This window comes from Nicotiana tabacum, chromosome 15, assembly GCF_000715075.1.
Source record: "Nicotiana tabacum cultivar K326 chromosome 15, ASM71507v2, whole genome shotgun sequence".
Classification (NCBI taxonomy): domain Eukaryota; kingdom Viridiplantae; phylum Streptophyta; class Magnoliopsida; order Solanales; family Solanaceae; genus Nicotiana; species Nicotiana tabacum.
The window spans coordinates 114,477,976-114,500,379 of NC_134094.1; the positions used below are offsets into that span (position 1 = coordinate 114,477,976).

General features: G+C 37.5%; 1 protein-coding gene and 1 non-coding gene across 2 annotated transcripts; one reads left to right on the plus strand and one right to left on the minus strand.

Annotated features, from left to right (window-relative positions):
• Positions 1-2,488: 2,488 nt before the first annotated feature.
• Positions 2,489-2,561, minus strand: TRNAR-ACG (transfer RNA arginine (anticodon ACG)). Its single transcript has one exon. It is a non-coding gene; the product is annotated as a tRNA-Arg (tRNA).
• A 1,776-nt stretch (positions 2,562-4,337) lies between these two features.
• LOC107778355 (uncharacterized) lies at positions 4,338-6,060 on the plus strand. Its single transcript, XM_016598604.2, has 6 exons — positions 4,338-4,728; positions 4,814-4,928; positions 5,128-5,209; positions 5,305-5,350; positions 5,515-5,569; positions 5,675-6,060. Exons 1-6 carry the CDS (start codon positions 4,390-4,392, stop codon positions 5,851-5,853), a joined length of 816 nt encoding a protein of 271 aa, XP_016454090.1. The 5' UTR covers positions 4,338-4,389; the 3' UTR covers positions 5,854-6,060.
• The last annotated feature ends 16,344 nt before the right edge of the window (positions 6,061-22,404 follow it).

The window sequence follows — 22,404 nt, forward strand, 5'->3', positions numbered from 1 at the left end:
TAACAATACTTTTAATCTATTTATCATAACATTAAAAATTTATAGCTTGACTAAATTGTCCTTTTTAATGTACTCCTTTATTTAGTTAATTTTATAAACATCTTTTATAGCTTTTATTTTTTTCTTAAATTATTTTAACTATCAATGCTTAAGTAAAAAGAAAATAAAGTGAGTGGATTCCAAAAGTACATGTATATATAAAACTCTTAATTTTGATTGTCTTTTATTTAACTTTTTACTTAGATTAAGTTCTATAAAATCAAATAGTAATAGTAATAAGCGAGAAGAAAGAGAAGCAAACAAAAAATTAAAAATAAGTAAAAAATGCAATTTCGAAGGAGTTAAAACAGGTAATCCTTTTTGTTTCTGTACTTCTTTCCTTTTTAAGTTTCTTTTTTTTATTTTTCTATTTGGAAAATTAATATTGAAAGAATTAACATGGAAGATTATAATTACGTTAACTTGTCCAAAATAAGGGAAGAGTTTATATAGCGTAAAGTTCTAATCGATTTTAATTTTGTACTTTCTAAATATTCAGTTAAGGAAAAGATTTAATATTTTAAATTTTAGTTGATTAAGAGCTCCTAAAAATTAGGCAAAAACTTAAATTACTTTCTTTTAATGTGAAATCTATTTTTAAAAGGTAAAAAGACGAACTACATTTCGCTAAGGATTTTCGTGTTTTTAATATAATATAGATATGAATAAAGTAGTAACATTTTTAATGGTGACAATCTGATGTTTACTTACCATGTGTGAGTAACTTATTATGATGTCGTGCCAATTATTATTATTATTATTATTATTATTATTATTATTATTATTATTATTATTATTATTATTATTATTGTTATGATTATTACTATTCTAATTACTATTATTGGTATTGTTTGTATTCTTAATGGTGTAAAAGTTTGACCTAGGCTGACCCTTAAAATGCCAATTTTTTTTAAAGCTTATCAACGTAGACAATGTTAGTTATTACGAATTTAGGTTATTTATTTATTCTTTGGTGTTGTAGGTTATTTATTCTTGAGAAGAGACTCCTCATATTGTCCTTGGGTTGAAGACTATTATATCAGAGCCTATAGCTTCTGCATTGAACGCCAAATTCGAATGATCCATCATCGCAATGGCTCAGAGAAAGCAAGCTGAAAAGATGGCTAAAGTTGGTCGTGTTGCCAAGGAGGAGAGTTCAGGGCTAGCGCTTTTTACATTAATGATAGGTTTTGCATTTTACTGTGCAACGATATGAATTTCGCTGTTATTAGTCAACGTTTCGGCCACTGGATGATGGTGAATTAAGTTAATTTAATATGTGTGTATATACATTAATTGTCCAAATGAGCTCGATTTTTTTGTTTGCGTTTTTCTAAAAGCAAGCATGTCAAATGTTTGACAAAATGCATGAAAGAGTATTTTAGAAACAACATGTGGGAACAAGCATGTGTAATACGTTCTATAATGAACAATACTATTAGGAAAGAGTATTCCTGTCATCTAGCCTCAACCAAAATAAATACGAAGAATAGAGTGGGCCAAAGCCCACAAGCTGGAACAGTTAAATTGAAAGGGGATTTAAGTTGCTGCCGCCTGCCAACTCGTCAAATTCAATTCCATAAGTACGTCGGTTCTTATAAGCAAGAATATTATATAATTCGAGACTAGCATGAGTGCTTTGAATACTAGTTTGGACTGCCATGTATATGTGGGGACGAGCGTATACCTGGTAGGCGAACATAGTTTTGGAAATCGTTGAGCTTTCAGATATGTTTTACCTAAAGCTTATGAATTGATAATATGCTTTATTGCATATTTTAGTATGTTATATTTAAATGCATATGTTTCTGTTTTTGCTACATTATTTGAGCATGGCTGTTTATTTGAGCATGGCTGTTTTACTAGAGTCTTGGACAATTTCTGTTATATAGCTGAGTGTTCACCCTGCATTGGCGAGGGTAATAAAGGTCACTGACTGATATCCACTCGACCAATGTCTCGAGCCTCAAACCAGAACCACATGTGTAGATGTGAGCTAGCTTTGTTGTGTTCACTCGACCAGCATCCCGAGTGTTCAACAGTTTATGTCACGCAGCCAGTGTTTTGGGGTGTTCATTCAGCCACCAACTAGATGTTCATCATCAGCCATTCTCCTCGTGAGCCAACTGTGCCCCTGAGTGTCGATTGTTATCTATGTAATCCTGATCTCTTGCTCGCACAGCTCTAAATATCCTTTGATTTTTGTCTCTAAGTTGTTACTTATTACTACTTTTTTGATTAGTGTAACTTCTCAAACTTGGGCAGCACTTCGGATTGGTCTTTTGTGAAAACTATCTTTTCATCTCTCTTGAATTCGAGAACTAACATAGTGTGTCTCTCGAATAAATAAAAGGTGACATTGATCTCCTAGTAATATGTGACTTCCAAGAATTCCTTGAGGAGATATTCTATGCACATACAATTATAAGCAAAAGAATATGATGACAATCGACTCTGCTGGGGATCGAACCCAGAATCTCTGGTTTCGTAGACCAGCGCCTTATCCATTGGGCCACAGAGTCCTTATTGAGCGGTTTTTCAACTGTTTGTTAATTTCATTGTTAGTGAGATTAAGAGTATTTTTCAGTAATAATTACCTTTTTTTTTAATCAGAAATTTTGCCCATCATGAGATTTTTATATATAGAGCAGAATAGTTACAAATGATTAATACAGTTGATCCTATATTCGTATGGGATCTAGACATTAATGGTTGATACTAATATGCTGTTATAACATCCCTGAGAGCTCATAATGAACAGTAATTAACAGTTCAATTATGAATGTTTTTTTTTTCTTACAATGGCTGGGGGTTGGGTGACAATGTCAGGCTGTGGAATATTCCTTTCTCCCGAACTTGTGGTCAAATAGAATTTGTCATATTATTTATTTACTGCTTGATGTATTTGCTTATTCTAGTTTTATATAGACAAGTTTTGAGCTTGTCTGACCGGGATCTAGGATGTGTTTTGTAGGTTTTATGAACTTATTACTTTTGACAGAACTATATATAAATATGCAAAATAATTAAAATTTATTTTGTATTCACCGATTCTAAATCTTGAATTCGCCTTTGCAAACAAGTTTCACATGTATACGGAGGTTATTTTTGTATACATATGGCGGGTTGTCTAGTTTTGAGTTTTGACAGGCTATTTTATACACTATACACTAATTTCTACTATGTGCACCAATCTCAACATGCATATTAAATAATATGTGGGAATACAGTGTTTCTTTCTTGCTTTTCGCACTCTGTGTAAATAAATTCCTCAAGCTCCCTTTCATCAAAATCTAATTCGATATAGTACTATTTCTTTGTAGCCAAATAGTAATTCTTTATAATCGTGAAATATTATTATGCATTTTCCAAATCTGGAACCGGAATCCTGCCTCATTAAAGACTTGTTGATATTAGGTCCACTTCCTCTCTATTTTAACCATGGCTTTGCAAAGTAATTAGTGATCTTTGGTATTCTCTATAGTGCCTGCCACCAGCATTTGTTAAGAATCTATTATGTTGTAATTAACAAATGAGAAGTCTGCATACTTTGTATCCTTAAATAATTGGTTGACAAATGGATAACACTGATTTATTTAATTCTTCCAGCTTCATAGTTAAATTAGAGCCCGTTTGAATTAGTTGATGGTAAATAATTGATATGCTTGAAGTGGTGAAAAATATTTTTAAGTATTGAAACTGATTTTTAAATAAATATTTATGTGTTTGGATAGATGTGCTGAAACTGATAATAAGCAGTTGATGTGTTTGGTAAAAAAATGCTCATAAACTGTTCTTTTATTAAAATGACCAAAATATCCTTAAATTTTTTATAAAAAATTACAAATTACAAAGTTCCTTTGTAAAAAAAAGGGATAAACAACGAATATGGAACGAAGGGAAAGTTAGAAAATTTATTTTGGGAAAAATATTTTGTGAATTAAAAAATATTAAGAAGGATAAACTAGTAAAAGCTTTGGTCAAACTAAAAGTGTTTTATAAGCCGAAAAACACCAACTTATGACTTATGACTGATTTTAGCTTATAAACAATTTGGATGTTTACCAAACGCTAAGCCAAAAAGTATTTATAATCGAGTTTAATAAGCTTATAAGCTTAGCTAAACACACCCTTAATCAGTTGGATACAAAAAGTTGCAATTATTCTGCTGAATTTAGGGAAACTCCAAACAGTCATATTCTGAGGTGGTACCCTAATTTTAAAGCAAGGCACATAACATTACAGCAATATTAAGAAAAGCACTTGGTACCTCCAGTGATTCCTTCTCTCCCTACCAAGGCATTGCATCAATAAATCATCAATCTTTCACTAAAGTTGTTACACATTATCATGGCATTTTCAGGCCAAATTATCTGGCAAAGTTTATTGTCCAAGCCGGAGTGTAGCAATCACCAAAGCATTCCACCATTAAAAGCTCAAAATGCAGCAATTGGAAAGACATACGAACAAAAATTTAAGCTAGGATGTATCAGGAGCAAAAAGAGGTCCTTGGTCACACTTTCAATGCTCAATCCTGATATTGGCAAAGGTTCATTTTCCACATCTAACACAATTAGAAAGTACTACTCTAGCTTAAACAACAAGGACCTTAACCAACTAGCATTGCTCATATCTGAAGATTGTTTCTTTCATGATTTCTCCTTTCCTCAATCATTTCAAGGGAGAAAGGTTTGCCCCTTATTTTTTCCATTAATAATAACATGAATTACACTCTTAATCCGACTCTATAGCTCCCTTTTGCAAATTTATGCAGGAGGTTTTAAAATTTCTGGAGCAACTAATCGCGAGCATGGGCCAGAACATAGAGTTCAACATAGACAACATTTATGAAGGTGTTGATCTTACAACAATAGTAAACTGGCATTTAGGTAATCATTACTTTGAGAATGAATTAGAATTGCATTTTTAAACTTACCGGTCATTTATCATATTGAATTACTCCTTAGTGGTGCTGTCTTGATCGAGTATCAAGTGTTCAATGATATGCTAAAATTAATTTTAACCAATTCATTTCAAGAAATGTATAGATTAGACGCATAAATTGAAAGAGTATACTTGTAATTGCAGAGTGGAAGAAGAAGGAAGTTCCTTTTACTAGATGTTGCAGCTGCTATGAATTATCAAGAGATGGAGAAGAACTACTCATTAAGTAAATAATCCACACTTATTAAAAGCCATTTTTAAATTAAGCCTCTTACTTTATCAGCACAAGCTTAAATACTGAGTGACATATAATGCATGCAGGAATGCTCAAGTTATTACTGAATCATCTATGAAATCGATATTTTTGGTATGTTTATCGTCACTTTTTTTTTCTTCTGTTTGTATAATAAACAAACTGAACAACTTAATTTATCAGAAAGAATGTCTTTTCTGGGCAAGTGGAATCGCAAATTCTTGTTCAGTTCCTGTTTCATTAACACATGCCTTTCTTGTCGTGATAAAAAAAAACAGGCAATGTACAAGATCGTAACTTCAGCATTTGATTACTTCCCAGAAGCAGCTGAGAGTATGTCAATTTCTTTATTTTCTTCACACTTCAAAATGGAAGAAAGTAAGAAGAGATAAATAAGAAATTTTTACAGGGCATGTAACTTTTTTTTTTCCCTTGCAGGGTTTCGAAAGAGCTACCAAATTACGTATCCACTGTTAGTAAATGTTTACAAGAATGTTTTTTACCCATTCATAAGTCCAATTCTTGCATGGTATAAAAAGCTATGGAGCTTCACAGTCACCCTTCTTAGATACACTAACAAATTAGTGCAGTTCATTATGAAAAGTTTCAGCAAGTAGAACACAGTTACAGAGCAAGTTCAATATTCACCTCATTGATTTGGCTTTTATCCGCATGATCATTTGCTTGCTTCCTAGGGGTCATTGTACCAATTGTATCAATATATTTTTAACGTTCGGTTAGCAGTTGTTACTTGTTGTATTTGATCGTATTGTTACTTTAAATACAATGTTTGTTTTGATTGTTATTTAAATTTTATTTTATCGTATCATTAAATCCATCATTACATGACGATATAAAATGTCATTTTATATAACGGCCGATTTGGTGTGGTCGCGTCATTACATTGTTTTTACTTTTCATTTTGCCCTTTCTTATTATTAAATAATCATATTTTATCATTTACCCTATCTTTTTATATAATAATTCTATCTCGTACATTGTTTTTTCTTGCCTTTTCTTTATAATATTACAACTTTGTTCTTCCTATTGTTGGTGCATGATATCATGAAACGATGGCAAACAATACAATTTATCCAAACATTATAGATATATATATATATATCAAAACGATACAACACAATACGATACGATACATTTCAATTAGGAAATGAAACATAACAACCATCCAAACAAGCTGTAAAATTAAGGGGTGATTGCAAGAATGGCATTGGAAGTGGGTGATCTTAATTTTTCAAGTTTAACAAGTATTGCCCGTTATTTGCCCCATGGGCAATATTTTTGACTTTGACCTTAAAAGTTTGCCTATCGGTAAGTGGAGGCCAAAAAATCTAAACCATCCATTTTCAAGATCATTGAGTGTACTTTTCTCAAAATTGAGAATGTCAAATTTGCTCTTTTTAAAAAAAATTTAAAGAAATGATGTGTTAAATTATGCAATCTTAGTACATATATGTTTACCTGTAAAACGGTACAATTGAATTTATACGTAATTTTCAGAAAAGTGAACTAATTTGATCCTGAAATAATATAATAATCGAAGAAATACACAGTACTTAGCCTTGGAATGTAGATGAAATAGCAAAGATAGTGATTCCGTAAACACGATTTTCGAACACAGCAATGATGAGGTCAGAAAGCAAGAGAGTGAAATTGTATAAAGCTTTGTATAGAATAATATATGTCATTGCCAGAAAATTCGTGTCGCTTACAGTGGTAACTGAGCTCACTATTTATAGTTATGCTTAGGGAAAAGGGTCCTAGGATCATGCCCTCCTTTAATGCCAATTATGAGGGTCATTGATGAAGATATAACGTTGAGTGTAAATGTCAAATTCTTTATAACAGACCGTCGCTCTTAATGTTGTAGAATATTTCTTAGTAAATGCTACCGGGTGCAGAGCATTTAATACACTTTTGTGAACGTTATCTGTTCCGGTGACAAGCGCAATGACTGCGTTCGGTTTTCAGCCATTCCATCTCGGATTCCACATGTCCTCCTTTTAGTCAGCCACATCTCATATCATATTTTACCTTATACATATAGTCCTCATGTTTTCCGGTGACATAACTTTGTGTTACCGGAAAGTTGGTAAAAATATCTTTTTGGAGGAAATTATTATAATTCCCTCTGAAGGTATCTGACGGTTGATTAGACGCACGTCTCTCCGCATTTAATGCCCCGAACACGCGACATCCCATGATTCACCACGGCTTTTGCTGATTATCGAGGTAATCATGGCCATGAATTTAGCCGCCAAAATTTTACTTATACGCAACTTTCTTTTCCTTTGTGTTTCATAATTGCTCGAGCTTCTGATTTGCATCCTTGTTTTCCATCCATTTTCTAATTTTTTTTCAAACACAAACTCTTTTACCTTCTTCTTTTCCAATGGCTTCTTCCTCCAAACGTGGTGGTTGTACAAAGAATAAGAACAAAACCTAGGATTCCGTTCCTCCAATAGTGGATTCCATCATCACAAGAAGGCTTAGTACTTCGAAGGATTTTGAAGAGAAATTTCCTATTGCTAACCCTCGTACACGAGTTGTTAATAGGTACCCTTCTTCGATTCGTCCTTCCAGTATTCCTGTTGTAAAGGAGGACTGTCGCTGCAATGAGTTGGAAATTATCTCTCCTGATCTATCGGAGCGAATGAACCTTCCAAGGAAGGTTTTATATATTTTTTCATATATCCCTTTTACTTTGGGTGCGTTTTCTTTGAGCGAAGAGCTTGATTCCGTAATTGCGGAGTTTTACCTTTGCTGCCAGGTATGTTTGGCACAGGTAAGTCCTTCAGTGTGGAAACGATCGACTGCCTCCGACGCTTGTGCCAAGAAACTGGGGAGGAGCTAACCTTAGCTCATGTGATGAATCTCTATTCCCCCAAAACCTTCCGCAGAAGAATGATAAACCTTTGTAAACGTGGCCACCATGCTTTGTTGTCTAGCATGGATGATGACAACGACCGTGGGTGGATGGAACAGTTCGTTGCAGTTGCCACCAATGCCATCATTCCGACAATGACTTCATCCTTTCCGGTTGCTTGGAACCGCACTCGTAAGTTCTTTGTATAATATCCTCTTACTAGATATTCTTCTATGGCCGTATCATCTCTTCAACCTTCGCATGTTTCACCAACTCGATGGATCCTACCGGTGGTGGAAGGTTTGAACCGGTGGGTTCAGAAGATTTTGGACGTCACAGCGCCCGAAACCCGTTCGTGGAAAGAACTGGCTCTTAAATACGGGTGGAAGGCCAAAAATTATGGTAATTCTAATTTACCTTGCCTCCATTTTTGTATATGAAAAACTTGGTTGAACCCTTCTAACTTTGTTCATGGAATTAGGTCTACCTGCGAGATTTGTTGCTATCCCCGAGTAGGATATTATGGCTGATCCTGCTGATACAACGAGGCTGCTTCAGGAAGCACTTACTCGAACAGGTATCTCCGGGCCTGTTTTGGGTGCAAATACTTCTTCACGGAGTCCCCGGCCGGAGAATAAACAAACAAAGAGAAGACACTCCCCCGTGGTCGAGGAAAAGAATAAAAAGGCAAAAGTTGATGCCCCTGAATCATCTACAGTGGCGATTATGACTGGTCCTCCTTCTGGGCCGGTCGTAGACACTGTGATGATTGATGATGATGAAGAAGTTATTGATAATGGAGCTTCTTTACACATAAGGTGACGATCCTCATCATCTCAACAACATGCTCGACCTGTTGAGATAGTTACACCAACTGAAGATGATATCTCGGCACTTTGGGGAGAATCTGATTTGGTAGAATATTCTAACTCCCATTTTTGGGCCCCAATTATTGCAACCAGTGTTGCGGGGCTGAGTACCGCATCCTTGCCGTCTTTGGTTGGCGAGCATCAAACAACCAGCACTATATTTGATGCAGCTGCTTCTCACTCTTCAACTCTATCAACTTCATCTCCACTTTCACCAACACCAGCAGCAGGTACATCATTTCCATCTTCATCTACTCTTCCACCAGCGGTTGCTACACCATCTCCATCGGCCGCACCTGACCATGAAGAAGGTGTTCCTATTGCACAGTCCCCAGTTCATGGGAACTTTGGGCAAAATTATGTTGCTCCTTCTGAAGATCCACAAAGGAGGAGGAACATCACTCTTTCGATCTCTATCAGGTGCAATCTGCTATCGCGGTCGGTGGAGCTTGCTAATTACCTGAAGCCTTTGGCTTCAGAAAAGGACTGAGAAAAGATTCAGACACTCTCGGGAGAGTGTTTGTTGAACAATGCTATGCATAACGCCGCAACAGTACGTTCCTTCCTTCCTCTGTTATTTCTTCTACTTTGAATGAATGTATTCTAAATTTTACCTCTTCTTATTTTATAGGCGAACTTCCTTGCTTCTAAGGGCCTTCAAAGGTTGACTCGTGAGAAGGAAGGACTTACTTCTGAACAAGATCAGCTTTTGGCGAAACGGGACTAAACTGTTCTCCGCCTCTTGGAACTGGAAACCAGGGTTGCTTAGGTCGTTGTTTTGGAGGCTCTTTTGTAGCAAAGTGATAAGAAGTAGTAACCCTTAGCGAAGAAATTGGTCCGCTGAGGGTTAATTTTGATGAGGCCAAGGCCAAATGGGCAGACGTCTAGAACGTCATTCTTGCTGCAGTCGACCGTGAGGTTGCCTCCGCTGAAAGAGTGATTATGGAGGCAGCCTTGAACTCTAAAAGTGAAGAGCTTGCTGCTGCGGAGGTGAAACATGCCCAGCTAGAATAGAAGTACAGAAAAACTATAGAGCATAATAGGCTCTTTAGTTTAATTGTCCGCGAGCTCGACGTCAGCCTCAAATATGCTAGATCCGCCCGAGAAAACCTTTTTGCCGAGGTTACTCAACTCAAAGAAGAACTTAAGCATCGAGTGGCTTCCCTTATTGTTGAAAAACCTTATTCCATGTAAAGCATAAGGAGAAAAACCTTGGAAGAGGCCAAAGCTGGTATTACTGACATTGATGCCGAAATTGCTAAGGCCCTCGAGCTTGAGTTGGCTGCAAAAAATAGACTCACGATGCAGTCTGATGCTCCAGGTTCTTCTAATTCTGGTTCCGAGTTTTCGGAAATTAAAGAAGGATCGGAAGGCGATGAGGTCGAATACCAAACTGGGGAAAGCGTTGAGCCATTGGCGGAACCACCTACCCTTCCCCGCAATGCGAATACTTCTCTTCCTCCTGACTCCGGAGGTGCTGTAGTCTAGCTTTTACTCTTCTTTTTTTCCATTTAGTACTTATAACATTTTGGCCCGTTCTTATAAATAAAGACATATGTTTTTGTTCAGGTGTCGTTTGAGTCTTACTTTCGTTTGATTATCCATGCAAGCCTTAAATATTTATGAGGGTTTCTATGAATATTTATGCAAGTTTAATTTTTGCGTCCTTTTCATATGCAGCTTCGGGTGTATTTTTCCCCGATGGCATTTTGGATTTCGGGCATTGATTCTTCCGAAACCAACTCTTTAACATGAAGATTTTCATAAGAGAGGCCCCCCTTATGTTTGCAATGCTCTTGAAGAGGACATCTCATGTTCATTATTGCACTAACATTTGAAGTACTTGTTTAACTTTCAAATGACAAAGTTAGCTCATCGTTCATACAAGAAACAAGATAAAAGAAAAATGATTTCATTTTGTTCCTTCTATTTTCAGAAATTACATAAGCATTTTGCTATGCAGAAAAGAAATTGCCAGTACTTGTGGCCATCTTGTACAACTTATTTCTATGGGGCTGGCTGCGCAGTCTCCGGTCCCGAAGATGCATTTATTTCCCAATTTTTGTTCCCGGTTGATGTGGAAGTCATTGTTGTCGTATCCTCGTATCATCCCCCCCCAGTGTTCGAATGCCAAGAATGCGAATTGGAACACTAGAAGTCTTGTATCTGGTGTCCCACCAATGAATTGCTAAGTAATCCTTCACTCGGCAACATATATTGTTTCCCCTTAGGAATCCATGCTATCGAGCGAAAGAATACCTAACAGTCCTCTGGCGGTTTGTGCCCGTGAACGTTCGGGTAACCTCTGTTCGGTAGCAAACTTAACTTCCCGATGGGAATTTTCTATCGAACCAAAAATTACCTAATTATCCCCGAGTGAGAGCTTGTTCGTTTGCCTTGCTATCAAAGGTCTTATTGCTGCTATCTTCGTAGTATGCTTTATGTCGCTGCCTCATTAAAAACCTCCAGAACTACTTCCTATTTGAAGGGGGGAAAAGTGCATCACATACTTCCTGTATGAGCGTCGTTTATCAGCAATAATATCTTTTGAGGTGTGCCACATTCCAGTTGCTGGGCAGTTTGTTCCCATTCTGGTTCTCCAACTTGTATGAACCTTTCCCAGTGATAGTTGAAATACGGTAGGGACCTTCCCACGTTGGACCTAGCTTTCCCACGTTGAGCTCCCGTGTATTTTATGTTACTTTCCTTAGAACCAAGTCTCCTACTTTGAAAAAAATGGAAGTTGGATCTTTGATTGTAATATCGCTCCATCCTCTGCTTTTGAGCTGCTATTCTCACATGCGCCAAGTCCTTGCGTCCCTCGAGAAGTTCCAAGTTGATTAGCATTGCTTCGTTGTTTGATTCTTCATTTGTCTGAGAATATCTCAAAGTGGGTTCGCCCACTTCAACCAGAATCAGGGCTTCAACATCGTATACGAGGGAAAAAAGAGTTTTCTCCTTTACTTGATTTGGACATTGTTCGGTAGGCCCATAGAACTCCGGGAAACTCTTCGGGCCATTTGCCTTTTGTTGTTTCCAACCTTTTCTTGAGGTTTTGAATGATTACTTTGTTTGTAGACTCTGCTTGACAGTTTGCACTCGGATGATAAGGCGAATATGTGATTCTCTTTATTTTCAAGTCTTCAAGGAACTTTGTAACTTTTGCACCGATAAACTGTGGCCCATTGTTTCATGCTATCTCTTTTGGTATTCCGAACCTGCAAATTATATTTTCGCACATGAAATAGACCACTTCGCGTTCTCCGATCTTCTGATAAAAAACTGCTTCCATCCATTTATAAAAATAATTAATCGAAATTAAAAGAAACTTTACCTTTCCGGGAGCCGGTGGCAGCGGTCCGACGATGTCCATCCCCCATTTCATGAACGGCCATGGGGACAGAACCGAATGTAGGGGTTCTGCCGGTTGATGTACTAGTGATGCATAGCGTTGGCACTTATCACTTTTTCGTACGAAATCTTTGGCGTCTTGTTCCATGCGAGGCCAATAATATCCGGCTCGTACCAATTTCAGCACCAAAGATTCTGCGCCTGAGTGATTGCCGCATATCCCTTCATGGATTTCTCTTATGACATAGTCAACTTCTGATGCTCTTAAACACCGGGGCAGCGGGCCTTGGAAAGATTTTCTATACAATTGGCCTTTCCTGAAGCTATAACGTGCAGCTTTGGTGCGTAACGCTGTGATGCTTTGGGATCGTCGGGCAACTTTCCGTGCTCAAGGTAGTTGATTATTTCATTTCTCCAGTCCCAGACCAAACTAGCCAAATTCACACTTAGTAACCACCCGTATCAAGGACTGAGCTCATCAGTTGTACCACCGTTCCGGACTCCGGTCCCTTTATTTCCGTTGATGAACCTAAGTTTACTTATGCATCCGCTTCTGCATTATCCTCTCTCGGGATATGAGTGATTGACCACTCACGAAATCATGCCAAAAGATCCTGGACCTTTACCACGTATTGTTGCATACGTTCTTCTTTGGTATTTAAGATCTCGTAAACCTGATTTACCACCAGCTGTGAGTCACATTTGATTTCGATAACCTCAGAATCAAATCCCTGGGCCAATTCGAGCCCTGCAATCAAAGCTTCATACTCTACTTCATTATTAGTTAAAGGGATCGTGTTAATGGCTTGCCTTAAGGTTTCTCCCGAAGCATGATTAAAATTATTTCGAGCCTGGACCCTTTTACATTTGAGGCTCCGTCTGTATATAAGGTCCAAACACCTTATGTCAATTCCGACACCATTACTGCCTCCTTGGTTGCCAGAGGCAGCATTCCTGGACTAAAATTGACCACGAAGTCAGCCAAGACTTGTGACTTAATTGCAGTCCTCAGTTTATATTCTATGTCAAAATCATTCATTTCGACAGCCCATTTGGTCAATCTTCCCGAGAGCTCGGGTTTATGAAGGATTTTTCGCAAAGGGAAAGTAGTCCTCACAACTATTGGGTGGTATTGAAAATAGGGCCTCAGCTTCTGAGTGGTGACTACGAGAGCTAAGGCCAGATTTTCAAAATGTGGGTAGCAAGTTTCTGCTCCCGTTAAAATTTTGCTAAGTTAATAAATAGGAAACTGCGTACCTTCGTCCTCCCGGACTAAAATCGCATTTACTGCAATTTCTGAAACCGCGAGGTAGACTAGCAATATTTTGCCTTCTTCTGGTTTTGAGAGCAATGGTACTTCTTCAGGTCCCTCAAAGCATGCTGGCTCTCCGACGTCCATTCGAAATTGTTCTTCTTTTTTAGCAATGTAAAGAAGCGAAGATATTTTTTCGACGACCGAGAAATGAACCTGCTCAAAGCTGCTAACCTTACCGTGAGTCTTTGGACTTCCTTCATATTTGATAATTGGTCCGGGATGTCGTCTATGGCTTTAATTTTGTCGGGGTTTACCTCAATTCGACCAGAAACCTCAGGAACTTACCGGAGTTGACCCCGAATGCGCACTTTTCGGGGTTAAGTTTCATGTTATGCTTCCTCAAGATATCGAATGTTTCTTGCAAAAGCTTAAGGTGATCACCTGAGCATATCGTCTATATAAATTCCATGGTCTTTCCTATTTGCTTTTCAAACATCTTATTTATAGCCGTTGATAAATGGCTCCGACGTTTTTCAACCCGAAAGGCATTACATTGTAACAATATGTATCGAAATTTGTTATAAATGAAGTCTTTTCCTGATCTTCCAGGTTCATCTTAATTTGGTTGTACCCGGAATAAGCATCAAGGAAACTCATCAGTTCGTGCCCGGCCATGGCATCAATCATTTGATCGATATTTGGTAGTGGAAACGAATCTTTCGGGTACGTTTTATTAAGATCTTTCTAATCTACACACATACGAAATTTATTGTTCTTCTTAGGAACTACTACTACATTGGCTAGCCAGTCTGGATATCTTACATCTCTGATTGAACCGATTTTACACAAGCGGGTTACCTCTTCTTTGACGAATTTATTTTTGGCTTCGGCAATAGGGCACTTCTTCTGTTGTACCGGTGGTATGTTGGGATCCAGACTTAGCTTGTGCACGACTATTTCCGTTGGGATACCTGTCATATCCTCGTGCGACCATGCAAAACAATCAGCGTTAATTTTAAGGAATTTATTAAAACCAGACCTGAGCTCTGGGTGCAGTCCTGTTCCCAAGTGAAATTCTTCGAATAATAACACTTGCTCTAGCTCCTCTATCGTGGATTCCGTTGCGTTTGTTTCTTCCGGAACTTGGAAATATCTCAGCACCTGATATTGTTTTGATAATTCTGCCTATAGAATAACCTCTTCTAACTCAGGAGTAGGCGTCGGTTCCTGTAATTGCTATATCTTGCGCTTCTTCCCTTTGATACTGGAAACTGAGATTTCATTCATCTCCCTTATTGCCGGTTGGTCACCTCTTATCTGCTTGATTCCTTCGGGAATTGAAAACTTCAGCAATTGGTGATACGTCGAAGGTACACCTTTCATATTGTGTAACCATGGCCTTCCTAATATGATGTTGTATCCCATAGCACCATCCACTACTTCGAAGAGAGTTGTTTTCATTACTCCTTCAGCATGCGTGATCAACAAGATCTCTCCCCGGGTCGTCACGCTCGCAAGGTAGAATCCAACGAGGAGTTTTGTCGCTGGAATAATGCTTTCGGTGAGTTTAGCTTGTTCCAATACTCTCCATTGTATGATATTAGCCGAACTTCCTGGATCCACTGGAACACGCTTAATTTTAAAATCTAACACATTTAAAGAGATTACCAATGCGTCATTGTGTGATAACAACAATCTGTCTGCGTCTTTTTCTGTGAAAGTGATATCGTCCTCTCGGAGTCTTTTGCTGTGAGTTATCGATACTTTAGTCTTCTTTGCCGCCAAAAAGGTGACCCCGTTAATCTCGTTCCCCCCAAAGATCATGTTGATCGTTTGGCGTGGGGTTTCTTCTCTTGCTTTCGAGGATTCCGCGTTGTCTCTGTTGTGACCGTAATTGTTCTTAGCTCGATGATGGTGGACTATAATCCCGTGTTTTAGTCGCTTATTGCACTCTAATTCATTACACTTTACTTATGTTGAGCTTTAATTAGGCGTGTTTTGCACTTATTGTGTGTTTTATGCCCTGTAGGAGTGATTCCGAACTATGTAGATGTTGTGGAATGAATTCATGCTATTTTGGAGTTTTGAAGTCTGAGTAAAATCCCAAGGGTTAAGTTGGGATCGTGTTTGGGGATCAATGGATGATAATGCGCTTTAAGAACGAAATGAAGAATCGAGCAGGCATACTGCGCATTGTCCAGTAAAATGCACATAATGTTTTGCTCATAAATTCTTTTAGGCTCCACAATATATCGTTGGAAAGCTATATAAAAGGGCTAAAACTTTCATGTTTTACGTTTTCCCAAATTCCCAACATACCACCCACGTGCGCGACTAAGTGCGCGATCGCACATCTGGGCGCGCACTTGGGGCAGAACAATGTGCAAAATGCGCGAGCAGGTCTCCATGTGTGCGACCGCGCATGTCATGTCCGGGAAGAGTCCCATTTCACTAAGAAAAGGGTAGTTTCGTCCGGGATTTTTTTGGGGGCGGATTAAATACCCCAAAACACCATTTTTGACAGACTTTTGACATACCTTAGACCTAAGGAAGCTTAGGAGAAGAAGGAGAAGCAAGAGCACAAGGATTTCATCCTTCATTCCTCACTCAAATTCGGGTTTGGATTGTATTTATGTTTTCCTCTATTTTTGTTTCATTTGTGAAGAACTCCTCCATGTCTTTGGAGTAGAACCATTTGGGTTTTGATGGATTTGGTGTATTGATGGTTGTTTGTGGATTATAACTCTATGTTTATGTATTTGAATCGTTTTTGGAAGATTTAATTATTGCATCTATGTTCACTTATTCTTGTAATCGAAAGAGGCATAACTTGTGATATGTTTGCACTATGTTGCTGGTTGAGTTCATAGATTCTTCTAATTAATCGAAAGGGACTAGTTGAATCCTTGATTAAACCTAGTTAGGAGGATAATCGAAAGAGGTTCTCCTAAAGACTAATCCATTACGAATTCTTACATATCTTCATCGAGCTTAAATTGGTTAATATTGTGAGGTTGTAACTTAATCGAGAGAGGAGTTTCTACTAAATATTTGTACTGATAATTAAGTAAATTCGAAAGACTCATTTGAACATTAGAAGTGAATTATCTAGAGTTAGATCTCGAACAATTATCTTGCACCTATCCTATCAAATCATATTTTCTCTCATTGATAACTTCCTTGCTTACCTTTATTGAGATTGTCATTAGTCAATAGTTTAGGTTCTTATTTAGTTTCAATTCTTAATTGTATAAATCTCCATTGTTGATCCTCCTGGATAGTAATCGGGCTACAAACTATGAGAATATTGTTTAAATCCAATCATTGTGGAGACGATAATTATACTATACTATCTTTGACTAGCGAGCATAATTTAAGTGTGTGTTTTATGCTCGTCAAATTTTGGCGTCGTTGCCGGGGATTGGCAGTCAATGGTGTTTGAAATAGTTTGTAGTGCTAATTCAGGAATTAATTTTTTATTTTTTTCTTTTATTTTTAGTTTGTTTGGTTAACTTCTCTTCAAGATTTATTTGAGTTGAAAAAATCTTGAAGAGCATATTTTTATTATTGAACTCTACATGAAGTGAAGATGGAGTACAACCAGCCTAAAAAAACGATTGAAGAGTTAACAGCTGAATATTATCAGCGGTGTGCTACATGTTTTAAATGCGATGGAAATCATCTTTGGGCTGATTGTCAAGCAGGTAGGTATTCTTCCTATGGTTCATCTTTTGAACACTCTTTTTTTTTTCTCTAGGCCGTCCAGGTATGAGGATTCATATGGGTACAATTCTAACTCTGGTTGGGATGAATACCCTTATTATGACTGGAATGAAAGCGAAGTGAGACAACCACCTCAAGAGGAGAATGGTAGTTTAGAAGAGCTTATGTATAAGTTCATAACTAAGGTGGAAGATAAATGTATACAAGATGATAAAGCCACTAACAACCTAACAATACAAGTGAATCAATTAGTAAATAGATTTAGCTCGTTGCATTGTGATGGTGAATATATGGAAGAGATACCGTGTGAAAATGAGCCTACCCGAGATGATGAACATCTACAGAGAGAGTTGTCCACTCTGCAAGAGGACTCTGTTTCAACTAAAATGATTAAAAATGAGGCTTTGGTTGATTATGAAGCAATATAAGAAGAGTTCAACCCCCATCCACCTATCCACAATTGCAATTTTTAGTAAAAGAAAATGAGGAACAAATGGTCTAGGACTTACCAGAGGAGTACTCACATGACCTTTCCTCTTCATTTTCTTACTCTAACCTTGATCATGTGGATTTTATTTTGTGGATTTACATGAATATGCATGGATTGATCTTGTAAATGAATGCAGAAACATGTTAAGGATAATCCTACAAGAACAATCCTCCGCTCAAAATGAGGTCAAGAAAGAAATAAAGAAAAGAGCGGGTCTTTCAAATATCCCGAAAGGACTTTAGCCTGATGAGCTCCATAAAGAATCCCAAGGAGCGAAATTGAAAAATGCATTCAGAATTAGGGGTGGAGTTCACAAGTTCTCGGAAACGGAAAAAGTCTAGGGAAGTTTTCTTTACCTCTTGCTTTTTATTTGTGTGTCATGGGAACATGCCACAATTTAAAGTGTGGGGTGGGGATGTAAATATGTAAACAAATGTTTATTTTAGTTTCTTGTGTGTGTTTTCGTTTCTTTTAAATGTTTGTTTTTGTTTCTTGTGTGTGTTTTTATTTCTTTTGATTGAATTTTTTAAGTTCGAAGAATATATATATATATTATTTTCTTTAGGTAGTATAATAATTTCCCCTTGGTTTTTCTTTGTATCGCGGTTCTTTTTCAAGGGTTTTGTTTGAACTGAGTGTAGTTAGTTTTTTTTAGGAGTAGGAAATCTTGTGCTGTGATTTTAAATGAAAGCAATATCTCTTGGCTTCATTATGCCTTGAGAATAATAAGTGCTTTAGTTGTGATGCTTAGGCTCAGTTTTTTACTCTTGTATACGCACCTTAAATTGTATGATCTTAACTTTACTTAACTGTTTTGATTAGAGTGTCTTGATAGTCCAATCTTGAGTGAGTTATGTGCCATATATGTGTGTGAGGTTTTGTGTTATTTTGTCCATTACATTTGATGTCTAGAACTTGCCACGTGTGTTTGCAAAGCGAGATAGTAGTTTAGTTTAGTCTTGGAAGTGATATAGGCATTTCTTTGTCGAGCCAACTATATGCTTTTACCCACCAAATTGTTATGTATCTTAGTTACCCCCCTTTGAGCCTATAATCTTGTTTCTTTGGCAACAACATTACAAACCTTACCCTTTTGTTTGAATTGACCATCTATTTGAACCATTTACCTCTCGTGAGCACTTGAATTGGGTATGAACTTTGTAAAAGTTGAAGTGTGGGATGATTGGTTTGTCTTTTGAGTGAAATTATTAAAATAAGAAGAAAGGTGCATTGTTGTGAAAAAGTATGAGCCACTTGAATCGAAAAAAGAAAATGAAGAAAAAAATAATTTATATTCATTTATAGTGGTAACTCTTGATGTATTTTTGCTTAAAGAAGTCGAGAGTTGACGTATATTGATATAAAGGTGGAGTTATGGGTTGACATAAGTATGGAGTTTTATATGGTTAAATTGTATGTATTAAAGTTCTTTGGGAGGTGTAGTCACATTTATATCAAATATATCATACCCATCCCACAGCTTACATTACAACCAAATAAAGTCCTACTTGATCCTTGACTGAATAAGCTCAATTAGTAGAGTAGTATACTACGGGCAAGCTTATGGTACATTTTTTGTTGCACATGAATGTTGTTCTGAGAGTGAGCTAATTTTTCCTATCTTGAGTTCCTAATTGTCCTACTTTATTGTTTGTGGAACTACTCTCTATTCTTGTGTGAGGGCACTTGATTCATGAAAGAATGGTAATGTTATTGACCTCTGTGTTAGAGTAAGTGAGCAGGTTGTGAAAAATGCGTGGTGTTGTTGAGTCAACTCTTGAGGCTAGGATATTACAGTCTTGTGCTTAATCTTTTCTAATACTCTTAGTGTGATGAGTTAGGTGAGTTGTTTAAAAATGTCATATCTATGTGAAGTGTGGTTTGATTGCTCGAGGACGAGCAATGGTTTAAGTGTGGAGTGTTGATGGTAGGCTATAATCTCGTGTTTTAGTCTCTTATTGCACTCTAATTCACTGCACTTTACTTATGTTGAGCTTTAATTAGGCGTGTTTTTCACTTATTGTGTATTTTATTCCCCGTAGGAGTGATTCCGAGCTATGTAGATGTTGTAATATGAATTCATGCTATTTTGGAATTTTGAAGTCTGAGTAAAAGTCCAAGGGTTAAGTTGGGATCGTGTTCGGGGATCAACGGATGATAATGCACTTTAAGAACGAAACGAAGAATCGAGCAGGTATACTGCGCATTGTCTAGTAAAATGCACATAACTTTTCCCTCATAAATCCGTTTTGGCTCCACAATATATCGTTGGAAAGATATATAAAAGGTACAACTTTTATATTTTATGTTTTCCCAAATTTCTAACTTACCACCTAGGTGCGCGCTCGCACACCTGGGCACGTACTTGGGGCAGAACAATGTGCAAAATGCGTGACCAAGTGCGCGACCGCGCATGTAATATCCGGGGAAAGTCCTATTTTGCTAAGAAAAGGGTAGTTTTTTCCGGGATTTGTTTTGGGGGCAGATTAAATACCCTAAAACACCATTTTTGACAGACTTTTGACATACCTTAGACCTAAGGAAGCTTAGGAGAAGAAGGAGAATCAAGAGCACAAAAATTGCATCCTTCATTCCTCACTCAAATCCAAGTTTGGATTGTATTTATGTTTTTCTCTATTTTTGTTTCATTTGTGAAAAACTTCTCCATATCTATGGAGTAGAACCATTTGGGTTTTGATGGATTTGATATATTGATGGTTGTTTGTGGATTATAACTCTATGTTTATGTATTTGAATCATTTTTGGAAGATTTAATTATTGCATCTATATTCACTTGTTCTTGTAATCGAAATAGGCGTAACTTGTGATATATTTGCACTATGTTGTTGGTTGAGTTCATAAATTCTTCTAAGTAATCTAAAGAGTCTAGTTGAATCCTTGATTAAACCTAGTTAGGAGGATAATCGAAAGAGGTTCTCTTAAAGACCAATCTATTACGAATTCTTGCATATCTTCACCGAGCTTAAATTGGTTCATATTGTGAGGTTGAAACTTAATCGAGAGAGGAGTTTCTACTAAATATTTGTACTGATAGTTAAGTGAATTTGAGAGACTCACTTGAACATTAGAAGTAAATTATCTAAAGTTAGATCCTGAATAATTATCTTGCACCTATCCTATCAACCCATATTTTCTCCCATTGATATCTTCCTTGCTTACCTTTGTTGAGATTGTCATTAGTCAATAGTTTAGGTTCTTATTTAGTTTCGATTCTTAATTGTATTAATCTCTATTGTTGATCCTCCTGGATAGTAATCGAGGTACGAACTACGAGAATACTATTTAAATCCAATCTCTGTGGATTCTTATCCTGCTTTCGAGGATTTCGTGTTGTCTCTGTTGTGACTGTAATTGTTCTTAGCTCGATCACTCAAGAATTCTCGGAGATGACCATTCTTCAATAGCATTGCCACCTCCTCCCGAAGATGTCGGCAGTCCCCTGTCCGGTGGCCGTTCGTCCTGTGGTATTCTCACTATAAATTCGGATCCCTCTGGCTGGAATCGGACCTCATAGGTCTCGGGAATCGTGCTTTTTAAATGTTCCTCATGGTTTACACCAGTTCCATTACACTGACGTTTAATTTATATTATGATAACCTGGGGGTAAGAAAGATCTCGAGACCCCAGCATTTGTTTATCTTGAAGTGATCTATTATTTCGACCATGATCAATACCTCCGTCAACGGTGAACTTGTTTGCTGCTCAGAAATTTCTGCCACGACCTTCAGTGCGATTGTAGGGCAAAATCTGACCCCTCGTGGTCCGCCTATCCGTGTCGTAGTCATCCTTTGATTTTTCTCTATTCTTCTCTCGTCCTTTGGCCGATGATGTAGAGACGTCCTGGTCATCTTTGATCCTTATCTTTGACTCGTACCAGTTGTGAACATCTACCTAGGTTGTTGCTTGAAACTCAAACAGGCTCTCCTTCAGCTTCCGGGAAGCGTCTAAACTTCTCGGATTCAATCCTTTGGTGAATGCTTCAACTGCCCATTCATCCGGGATGACCGGGAGCAACATTCTTTCTTTCTCGAATCGGGTAACAAACTCTCGTAATAATTCTGATTCTCATTGCGTGATTCTGAATATGTAGGCCTTCCGGGCTTGCAACTTTCTGGCCTCGGCATGAGCTTTAATGAAAGAATCCATGAGCATTTCAAAAGAATCTATGAAATGCTCGGGCAGTAATGAATACCACGTTAAGGCTCCCCTCGTGAGAGTTTCGTCGAATTTCTTTAGCAATACAGATTCAATTTCGTGAGGATCTAGATCATTTCTTTTCACTGCCGTTGTGCGGGTGGTAATATGTTTCTGCGGGTCTGAAGTTTCATCATACTTTGGAACTTCAGGTATTTTGAAACGCTTCGGGATTAGTTCTGGTGTCATATTTGTCTTGTACGGTAATTGAACATACTTCTTCGAGTTCGGGCCTTTCAATACTGGTGGTGTGCCCGAGATTTGATCCATGCTGGCGTTTACTTCCCTCATGAATCGTAAAAGCTCATCCTTGAATGAATCGTTCTCGTTGTTAAGACCTGTTCTACTCCCCCCAGCCCCATCGGAGCCAACTTCACCCCT

What these genes read in the sequence shown, in the direction of transcription:
- LOC107778355 (XM_016598604.2), top strand. Translation starts at nt 4,390, where the DNA reads ATGGCATTTTCAGGCCAAATTATCTGGCAAAGTTTATTGTCCAAGCCG. An exon ending in AATCATTTCAAGGGAGAAAG is followed by an intron (nt 4,729 to 4,813) that starts GTTTGCCCCTTA and finishes AAATTTATGCAG; the next exon opens with GAGGTTTTAAAATTTCTGGA. An exon ending in AATAGTAAACTGGCATTTAG is followed by an intron (nt 4,929 to 5,127) that starts GTAATCATTACT and finishes TTGTAATTGCAG; the next exon opens with AGTGGAAGAAGAAGGAAGTT.